This window comes from Oncorhynchus mykiss, chromosome 20 (assembly GCF_013265735.2).
Source record: "Oncorhynchus mykiss isolate Arlee chromosome 20, USDA_OmykA_1.1, whole genome shotgun sequence".
Lineage (NCBI taxonomy): Eukaryota > Metazoa > Chordata > Actinopteri > Salmoniformes > Salmonidae > Oncorhynchus > Oncorhynchus mykiss.
The window spans coordinates 44,912,143-44,923,352 of record NC_048584.1 but is presented as its reverse complement, the minus strand read 5'-3'; the positions used below and the strand labels follow the sequence as shown (position 1 = coordinate 44,923,352).

General features: G+C 48.7%; 1 protein-coding gene across 1 annotated transcript in view; it reads right to left on the bottom strand.

Moving 5' to 3' along the window:
• Window positions 1–655: 655 nt before the first annotated feature.
• Window positions 656–11,210, bottom strand: part of LOC110499568 (isthmin-1) — a 36,925-nt gene continuing 26,370 nt past the window's right edge. Inside the window, exons 5-6 of the mRNA XM_036956437.1 lie at window positions 10,325–10,414; window positions 656–4,161 (exon numbers count right to left, since the gene is read on the bottom strand). Of these exons, the coding sequence (XP_036812332.1) occupies window positions 3,644–4,161; window positions 10,325–10,414 (608 nt within the window). The 3' untranslated portion in view covers window positions 656–3,643. The remainder of the gene's footprint in view (window positions 4,162–10,324; window positions 10,415–11,210) is intronic.

The following is an 11,210-nucleotide window of genomic DNA, read 5'->3' as shown; positions in this document are numbered from 1 at the left end:
GGAGAGCAGATCCATAGGGCAGAGTGGAGAGCAGATCCATAGGGCAGAGTGGAGGGCAGATCCATAGGGTAGAGTGGAGAGCGGATCCATAGGGCAGATCCATAGGGCAGAGTGGAGGGCAGAGTGGAGAGCAGATCCATAGGGCAGAGTGGAGGGCAGAGTGGAGAGCAGATCCATAGGGCAGAGTGGAGAGCAGATCCATAGGGCAGAGTGGAGGGCAGATCCATAGGGCAGAGTGGAGAGCAGATCCATAGGGCAGAGTGGAGAGCAGATCCATAGGGCAGAGTGGAGGGCAGATCCATAGGGCAGAGTGGAGGGCAGATCCATAGGGTAGAGTGGAGAGCGGAGCCATAGGGCAGATCCATAGGGCAGAGTGGAGGGCAGAGTGGAGAGCGGATCCATAGGGCAGAGTGGAGGGCAGAGTGGAGAGCAGATTCATAGGGCAGAGTGGAGAGCAGATCCATAGGGCAGAGTGGAGAGCAGATCCATAGGGCAGAGTGGAGAGCAGATCCATAGGGCAGAGTGGAGAGCAGATCCATAGGGCAGAGTGGAGGGCAGATCCATAGGGCAGAGTGGAGAGCAGATCCATAGGGCAGAGTGGAGAGCAGATCCATAGGGCAGAGTGGAGAGCAGATCCATAGGGCAGAGTGGAGAGCAGATCCATAGGGCAGAGTGGAGGGCAGAGTGGAGGGCAGATCGGGTTCGTCAACAACAACAAAAATAAACAAGTGCATTCTAAATAAACAAGTGTATAATCACATATGGGAACCGGAATATCATATATCTGCCCAAGTCACCTTTAGGAGAGGATGGTAGAAAGCTAGCCCTGACCACAGCCAGTCTGTGTGTTATGTCTGGCAGTGGGAAACTAGCAGAATGGTGACCCATTCCGCCACAGGTTCTGGATGGGAGCCGTGGTCATGATAATTCACTCTTGACAGACTTAACATGCATGTCATAGCTAACACACAAGATTTGGTTCTGGGTTCTGATGTTGCTCCTCCCCTATGCACTCAGCTCCAATGGGATAACTGTGTTATCCACAGCACAGAGACCCTTTCCGATTCTGATAGGTCAGGGGTGTCTCTCTATAGCTTCTGATGGGTCAGGGTGGGTGTCACTCAAAACATAGTGTCCAATTGGGCAATGGAGATACACAAGTTCTCAATCAGAAACAAATTAAAATAACATAAAACCATTTTTTTCTGAATCTACATCAAGCTGTCCTTTTTAACCCCGAAACTTAAAGAATTATCAGACAGAATATTGGCAAAAATGCATTATACAGTTTTACTTTTAATCATTACATTGATCATTACAGAGGCATATATCATACAAATGAAGGCTCTGTGCTTGGCTGATGGTAAGGAGACTTATGATACTGTGTTTGGCTGATGGTAAGGAGACTGTTATGATACTGTGTTTGGCTGATGGTAAGGAGACTGTTATGATACTGTGTTTGGCTGATGGTAATGAGGCTGTGTTGTGATGAAACTGTGTTTGGCTGATGGTAAGGAGACTGTGTTATGATACTGTGTTTGGCTGATGGTAAGGAGGCTGTGTTGTGATGATACTGTGTTTGGCTGATGGTAAAGAGACTGTTATTATACTGTGTTTGGCTGATGGTAAGGAGACTGTGTTTGGCTGATGTAAGGAGACTGTGTTTGGCTGATGGTAAGGAGACTGTGTTTGGCTGATGGTAAGGAGGCTGTGTTATGATACTGTGTTTGGCTGATGGTAAGGAGGCTGTGTTATGATACTGTGTTTGGCTGATGGTAAGGAGGCCGTGTTGTGATGATACTGTGTTTGGCTGATGGTAAGGAGGCTGTGTTATGATACTGTGTTTGGCTGATGGTAAGGAGGCTGTGTTGTGATGATACTGTGTTTGGCTGATGGTAAGGAGGCTGTGTTATGATACTGTGTTTGGCTGATGGTAAGGAGGCTGCGTTGGGATGATACTGTGTTTGGCTGATGGTAAGGAGACTGTGTTATGATACTGTGTTTGGCTGATGGTAATGAGGTTGTTAAGAGTAAAGAGGAATGGTCCAAAATTCCTCCTGACCGTTTTGGTCTGATCCGCAACTACAGAAAATGTTTGGTTGAGGTTATTGCTGCCGAAGGAGGGTCAACCAGTTATGAAATACAAAGGGTCTCATACGTTTTTCCCACCCTCCACTGTGGATGTTTACACGGTGTGATTAATAAAATGAAAACGTAGAATTGTTTGTGTGTTATTAGTTTAAGCAGACTGTGTTTGTCTTGTTGTGACCTAGATGAAGATCCAATTTATGACCAATTTATGCAGAAATCCAGGTCATTCAAAGGGTTCACATACATTCTCTGTATATCAGTGTGAATGCTATGTTAACAATATATTTGCATATTGTAGCAATTACTGTTCAAAAACATGTACTACAAATGTACTATGTTTAGTAAATATAGGATAGGTCTACATGTTGTTATTTTGTTTCTGTAGGCTCTTTAACAAACTATTACGGACTAACATAGGAGTTGATGACAACACAATACATAAAATACCATAAATACACAGCTTGAAGAAACCACATCATTTAGCCATGGAGCCCATTCTGATTGGCCAGTGAGGGGTCAACAAGCCTTCGACATTCTGTAGCATCAACTTGTTTATTCATCAAAACCCAGCCCTTATGCACCACCGCCTGCTATCAAAACCCAGCCCTTATGCACCACCGCCTGCCGTCAAAACCCAGGCCTTATGCACCACCGCCTGCTATCAAAACCCAGCCCTTATGCACCACCGCCTGCCATCAAAACCCAGGCCTTATGCACCACCGCCTGCCATCAAAACCCAGGCCTTATGCACCACCGCCTGCCATCAAAACCCAGGCCTTATGCACCACCGCCTGCCATCAAAACCCAGGCCTTATGCACCACCGCCTGCCATCAAAACCCAGGCCTTATGCACCACCGCCTGCTATCAAAACCCAGCCCTTATGCACCACCGCCTGCTATCAAAACCCAGCCCTTATGCACCACCGCCTGCTATCAAAACCCAGCCCTTATGCACCACCGCCTGCTATCAAAACCCAGCCCTTATGCACCACCGCCTGCTATCAATACCCAGCCCTTATGCACCACCTCCTGCTATCAATACCCATCCCTTATGCACCACCTCCTGCTATCAATACCCAGCCCTTATGCACCACCGCCTGCTATCAAAACCCAGCCCTTATGCACCACCGCCTGCCATCAAAACCCAGCCCTTATGCACCACCGCCTGCTATCAAAACCCAGCCCTTATGCACCACCGCCTGCTATCAAAACCCAGCCCTTATGCACCACCGCCTGTTACTGAGACAATAATTCTGGTTATGAAAATAGCCAAAAATATTTCTGACACGCCCCCGAACCTGTAGCCCTAGTGCCAGTGGTTAGATTTACCATTGAGTTAGGTTTTATTAAAATAGAGTCCATAGTCTCTGTTGAGGACAATGATGTGTCCATGTGAGCAATACGTTGTCTCTTTTATCACGTTGGCTGATATCAACAAACAGTCCTGTTCATTTGGACTCTAGCCTTGGATGGTTTGAAGCAGCAATTGAGGTACAAGTTTCATACAAATATTTCATATGTTTTTTCCCTTAATATGTTCATCTCTCCAGTTCTAAAACTCCCATGCCTCCTCAACTTGTTTGAGGTAATTCTCATCCAGGGGGTTGTCTGGGCACTTCTGCCCGTTGTTAGGAGGCCTGACCTGGTTATAGCGACTCCAGTCCCCCTTACAGATGATCCAGGGCAGGACGTCTACCTTGTAGTGGAGGTCAGCAGAGAACTCGTTGCTGATGAGGTTGGGTGTTCCTGCTCCTTTACCCCGGGTGATGAGCTTCATGTTGTCATTGTAGCAGCAGTGCTGTGCAGCCAGAGTAGTGGACTCTAGAGTTAACATGGAGCGGATGCAGCACCGGGCCGTGGGTTTGTAGATCTCTAGTTTCTCCTTGGGGCCGCTGGCGTCTTTCCAGCGGAAGTCCCGGAGTGTGGCGGGGTCGGGGACGTCGGCCGTGCTGTAGGCCACCTCGGTGGGGTAGGAGCAGGGGCAGCTGGGGAGGTCGTTGGAGACCTTGGTCATGTATTTCTTCAGGAACTCAGACTTACAGTTCATCCAGCGTTCACAGCTGTCTGTGTCTAGAAGACATTAGAGACAGAGTTAGTATGGATCTCTCCCTACAGCTGTCTGTGTCTAGAAGACATTAGAGACAGAGACAGAGTTAGTCTGGATCTCTCCCTACAGCTGTCTGTGTCTAGAAGACATTAGAGACAGAGACAAAGTTAGCCTGGATCTCTCCCTACAGCTGTCTGTGTCTAGAAGACATTAGAGACAGAGACAAAGTTAGTCTGGATCTCTCCCTACAGCTGTCTGTGTCTAGAAGACATTAGAGACAGAGTTAGCCTGGATCTCTCCCTACAGCTGTCTGTGTCTAGAAGAGACATAGTTAGCCTGGACCTCTCCCTACAGCTGTCTGGGTCTAGAAGAGACAGCGTTAGTTAGCCTGGATCTCTCCCTACAGCTGTCTGGGTCTAGAAGAGACATAGTTAGCCTGGACCTCTCCCTACAGCTGTCTGGGTCTAGAAGAGACAGAGTTAGTTAGTCTGGATCTCTCGCACTCTTCCTCTCTCGCTCGGTCCCTTTATTTAATTTAAAAACTGGCTTTATTGGTTTGACGTAACAATGTGCATATTGCCAAATATCGTATTGGTCCCGTAGACATATTTTGCAGGCGTTATTGCTGGGTTGCTATGTGCAGCATGTTAAGGTTGTAGCAAAACAAAGATGTGCCTGTTTCTCCTGGCTGAGGTTATTGGGACCAGATGGCAGAGCAGGTTATTGGGACCAGATCACAGAGCAGGTTATTGTGACCAGATCACAAAGCAGGTTATTGGGACCAGATCACAGGGCGTGTTATTGGGACCAGATCACAGGGCGTGTTATTGGGACCAGATCACAGAGCAGGTTATTGGGACCAGATCACAGAGCAGGTTATTGGGACCAGATCACAGAGCGTGTCATTGGGACCAGATCACAGAGCAGGGCGTGTTATTGGGACCAGATCACAGAGCATGTTATTGGGACCAGATCACAGGGCGTGTTATTGGGACCAGATCACAGAGCAGGTTATTGGGACCAGATCACAGAGCAGGTTATTGGGACCAGATCACAGAGCGTGTCATTGGGACCAGATCACAGAGCAGGGCGTGTTATTGGGACCAGATCACAGAGCATGTTATTGGGACCAGATCACAGGGCGTGTTATTGGGACCAGATCACAGAGCAGGTTATTGGGACCAGATCACAGAGCAGGTTATTGGGACCAGATCACAGAGCATGTTATTGGGACCAGATCACAGAGCAGGTTATTGGGACCAGATCACAGAGCAGGTTATTGGGACCAGATCACAGAGCAGGTTATTGGGACCAGATCACAGAGCAGGTTATTGGGACCAGATCACAGGGCGTGTTATTGGGACCAGATCACAGAGCAGGTTATTGGGACCAGATCACAGAGCGTGTTATTGGGACCAGATCACAGAGCTTGTTATTGGGACCAGATCACAGAGCAGGTTATTGGGACCAGATCACAGAGCATGTTATTGGGACCAGATCACAGGGCGTGTTATTAGGACCAGATCACAGGGCGTGTTATTGGGACCAGATCACAGAGCAGGTTATTGGGACCAGATCACAGAGCAGGTTATTGGGACCAGATCACAAAGCAGGTTATTGGGACCAGATCACAGAGCAGGTTATTGGGACCAGATCACAGGGCGTGTTATTGGGACCAGATCACAGAGCAGGTTATTGGGACCAGATCACAAAGCAGGTTATTGGGACCAGATCACAGAGCGTGTTATTGGGACCAGATCACAGAGCAGAGTGTGCTATTGGGACCAGATCACAGAGAAGAGTGTGCTATTGGGACCAGATCACAGAGCAGAGTGTGCTATTGGGACCAGATCACAGAGCGTGTCATTGGGACCAGATCACAGAGCAGAGTGTGCTATTGGGACCAGATCACAGAGCGTGTCATTGGGACCAGATCACAGAGCAGAGTGTGCTATTGGGACCAGATCACAGAGCAGGTTATTGGGACCAGATCACAGAGCAGAGTGTGCTATTGGGACCAGATCACAGAGCGTGTCATTGGGACCAGATCACAGAGCAGAGTGTGCTATTGGGACCAGATCACAGAGCAGGTTATTGGGACCAGATCACAGAGCGTGTCATTGGGACCAGATCACAGAGCAGAGTGTGCTATTGGGACCAGATCACAGAGCAGAGTGTGCTATTGGGACCAGATCACAGAGCAGGTTATTAGGACCAGATCACAGGGCGTGTTATTGGGACCAGATCACAGAGCAGGTTATTGGGACCAGATCACACAGCAGAGTGTGCTATTGGGACCAGATCACAGAGCAGAGTGTGCTATTGGGACCAGATCACAGAGCAGGGCGTGTTATTGGGACCAGATCACAGAGCAGGTTATTGGGACCAGATCACAGGGCGTGTTATTGGGACCAGATCACAGGGCGTGTTATTGGGACCAGATCACAGAGCTTGTTATTGGGACCAGATCACAGAGCGTGTCATTGGGACCAGATCACACAGCAGAGTGTGCTATTGGGACCAGATCACAGAGCAGAGTGTGCTATTGGGACCAGATCACAGAGAAGAGTGTGCTATTGGGACCAGATCACAGAGCAGAGTGTGCTATTGGGACCAGATCACAGAGCGTGTCATTGGGACCAGATCACAGAGCAGAGTGTGCTATTGGGACCAGATCACAGAGCGTGTCATTGGGACCAGATCACAGAGCAGAGTGTGCTATTGGGACCAGATCACAGAGCAGGTTATTGGGACCAGATCACAGAGCAGAGTGTGCTATTGGGACCAGATCACAGAGCGTGTCATTGGGACCAGATCACAGAGCAGAGTGTGCTATTGGGACCAGATCACAGAGCAGGTTATTGGGACCAGATCACAGAGCGTGTCATTGGGACCAGATCACAGAGCAGAGTGTGCTATTGGGACCAGATCACAGAGCAGAGTGTGCTATTGGGACCAGATCACAGAGCAGGTTATTAGGACCAGATCACAGGGCGTGTTATTGGGACCAGATCACAGAGCAGGTTATTGGGACCAGATCACACAGCAGAGTGTGCTATTGGGACCAGATCACAGAGCAGAGTGTGCTATTGGGACCAGATCACAGAGCAGGGCGTGTTATTGGGACCAGATCACAGAGCAGGTTATTGGGACCAGATCACAGGGCGTGTTATTGGGACCAGATCACAGGGCGTGTTATTGGGACCAGATCACAGAGCTTGTTATTGGGACCAGATCACAGAGCGTGTCATTGGGACCAGATCACACAGCAGAGTGTGCTATTGGGACCAGATCACAGAGAAGAGTGTGCTATTGGGACCAGATCACAGAGAAGAGTGTGCTATTGGGACCAGATCACAGAGAAGAGTGTGCTATTGGGACCAGATCACAGAGAAGAGTGTGCTATTGGGACCAGATCACAGAGAAGAGTGTGCTATTGGGACCAGATCACAGAGCAGAGTGTGCAATTGGGACCAGATCACAGAGCAGAGTGTGCTATTGGGACCAGATCACAGAGCAGGTTATTAGGACCAGATCACAGGGCGTGTTATTGGGACCAGATCACAGAGCAGGTTATTGGGACCAGATCACACAGCAGAGTGTGCTATTGGGACCAGATCACAGAGCAGAGTGTGCTATTGGGACCAGATCACAGAGCAGGGCGTGTTATTGGGACCAGATCACAGAGCAGGTTATTGGGACCAGATCACAGGGCGTGTTATTGGGACCAGATCACAGGGCGTGTTATTGGGACCAGATCACAGAGCTTGTTATTGGGACCAGATCACAGAGCGTGTCATTGGGACCAGATCACACAGCAGAGTGTGCTATTGGGACCAGATCACAGAGCAGAGTGTGCTATTGGGACCAGATCACAGAGAAGAGTGTGCTATTGGGACCAGATCACAGAGCAGAGTGTGCTATTGGGACCAGATCACAGAGCGTGTCATTGGGACCAGATCACAGAGCAGAGTGTGCTATTGGGACCAGATCACAGAGCGTGTCATTGGGACCAGATCACAGAGCAGAGTGTGCTATTGGGACCAGATCACAGAGCAGGTTATTGGGACCAGATCACAGAGCAGAGTGTGCTATTGGGACCAGATCACAGAGCGTGTCATTGGGACCAGATCACAGAGCAGAGTGTGCTATTGGGACCAGATCACAGAGCAGGTTATTGGGACCAGATCACAGAGCGTGTCATTGGGACCAGATCACAGAGCAGAGTGTGCTATTGGGACCAGATCACAGAGCAGAGTGTGCTATTGGGACCAGATCACAGAGCAGGTTATTAGGACCAGATCACAGGGCGTGTTATTGGGACCAGATCACAGAGCAGGTTATTGGGACCAGATCACACAGCAGAGTGTGCTATTGGGACCAGATCACAGAGCAGAGTGTGCTATTGGGACCAGATCACAGAGCAGGGCGTGTTATTGGGACCAGATCACAGAGCAGGTTATTGGGACCAGATCACAGGGCGTGTTATTGGGACCAGATCACAGGGCGTGTTATTGGGACCAGATCACAGAGCTTGTTATTGGGACCAGATCACAGAGCGTGTCATTGGGACCAGATCACACAGCAGAGTGTGCTATTGGGACCAGATCACAGAGAAGAGTGTGCTATTGGGACCAGATCACAGAGAAGAGTGTGCTATTGGGACCAGATCACAGAGAAGAGTGTGCTATTGGGACCAGATCACAGAGAAGAGTGTGCTATTGGGACCAGATCACAGAGAAGAGTGTGCTATTGGGACCAGATCACAGAGCAGAGTGTGCAATTGGGACCAGATCACAGAGCGTGTCATTGGGACCAGATCACAGAGCGTGTCATTGGGACCAGATCACAGAGCAGAGTGTGCTATTGGGACCAGATCACAGAGCAGAGTGTGCTATTGGGACCAGATCACAGAGCAGAGTGTGCTATTGGGACCAGATCACAGAGCAGAGTGTGCTATTGGGACCAGATCACAGAGCAGGGCGTGTTATTGGGACCAGATCACAGGGCGTGTTATTGGGACCAGATCACAGAGCAGGTTATTGGGACCAGATCACAGAGCAGGTTATTGGGACCAGATCACAGAGCAGGTTATTGGGACCAGATCACAGAGCTTGTTATTGGGACCAGATCACAGGGCGTGTTATTGGGACCAGATCACAGAGCAGGTTATTGGGACCAGATCACAGAGCAGGTTATTGGGACCAGATCACAGAGCGTGTTATTGGGACCAGATCACAGAGCAGGTTATTGGGACCAGATCACAGAGCAGGTTATTGGGACCAGATCACAGAGCAGGTTATTGGGACCAGATCACAGAGCAGGTTATTGGGACCAGATCACAGAGCATATTATTGGGACCAGATCACAGGGCGTGTTATTGGGACCAGATCACAGAGCAGGTTATTGGGACCAGATCACAGAGCAGGTTATTGGGACCAGATCACAGAGCAGGTTATTGGGACCAGATCACAGAGCAGGTTATTGGGACCAGATCACAGAGCAGGTTATTGGGACCAGATCACAGAGCAGGTTATTGGGACCAGATCACAGAGCAGAGTGTGCTGTTTTCTTCCTCTTTCTCCTCCTCCATCCCAGTGAAGAAATGTGGCCCAGTGAAGGTCTGAGGAATGATAAGCAGGCCCAGTGAAGGTCTGAGGAATGATAAGCAGGCCCAGTGAAGGTCTGAGGAATTATAAGCAGGCCCAGTGAAGGTCTGAGGAATTATAAGCAGGCCCAGTGAAAGTCTGAGGAATTATAAGCAGGCCCAGTGAAGGTCTGAGGAATGATAAGCAGGCCCAGTGAAGGTCTGAGGAATGATAAGCAGGCCCAGTGAAGGTCTGAGGAATGATAAGCAGGCCCAGGAAGGCTGAACTGTGCAGGGTGGACCATAGAAATACAATGAGTAGAGCAGGAATTCCCACAAAAAATCAATGGACTGTGCAGAGAAGACTGGACCCGGGTTTGGAGTTAAGTCCATTACAATTTAGTAGAGTCAGGATGTAAATGGAAATTGAGACTGAATAGACATGGAATTGACTGAATAGACATGGAATTGACTGAATAGACATGGGATCCCAACCCTGATGCTAATGCTAAATAGAATCACGTTTGAAGAAACTGACACATAGCTAGAGGGATGAATCTGATGAAAATAAAAAGAGAGTAAAGAGGGAAGAATCTTACCGACACCAAAGAGCTCTGTAGCGTTGAACTCATCTGTTCCAGCCAGTAGACTGACCTCAGTGGCGGCTGTCTTGAACGCATCTTCAATACCTGCACACAGAGACATGGTCAGTGAATGATGTAACAGACGAGCTTTTCACTTCTACATCTATAATGAAGCGCCGGTCTGCCTTCTTAACAACACTATCAACAAAGGTAGGTCGCACCTAGACTACTGTTCAGTCGTGTGGTCAGGTGCCACAAACAGGGCAGCACGGCGAGCTCTTAAATGTACCAGGAGAGCTGCCATGAATAATATGCATGTCAATCTCTCCTGGCCCAAAGTAGAGAGATTGATTTCATCACTACTTGTATTTGTGTGTTGTATTGACATGTTGAATGCACTGAGCTGTCTGTTTTAAACGACTAGCTCACAGCTCAGACACCCAAGCATACCCCACAAGACATGCCACCAGAGGTCTCTTCACAGTCCCCAAGTCCAGAACAGACTATGGGAGGTGCACAGTACTACATAGAGCCATGACTACATGGAACTCTGTTCCACAGTACTACATAGAGCCATGACTACATGGAACTCTATTCCACAGTACTACATAGAGCCATGACTACATGGAACTCTATTCCACAGTACTACATAGAGCCATGACTACATGGAACTCTATTCCACAGTACTACATAGAGCCATGACTACATGGAACTCTATTCCACAGTACTACATAGAGACATGACTACATGGAACTCTATTCCACAGTACTACATAGAGCCATGACTACATGGAACTCTATTCCACAGTACTACATAGAGCCATGACTACATGGAACTCTATTCCACAGTACTACATAGAGCCATGACTACATGGAACTCTATTCCACAGTACTACATAGAG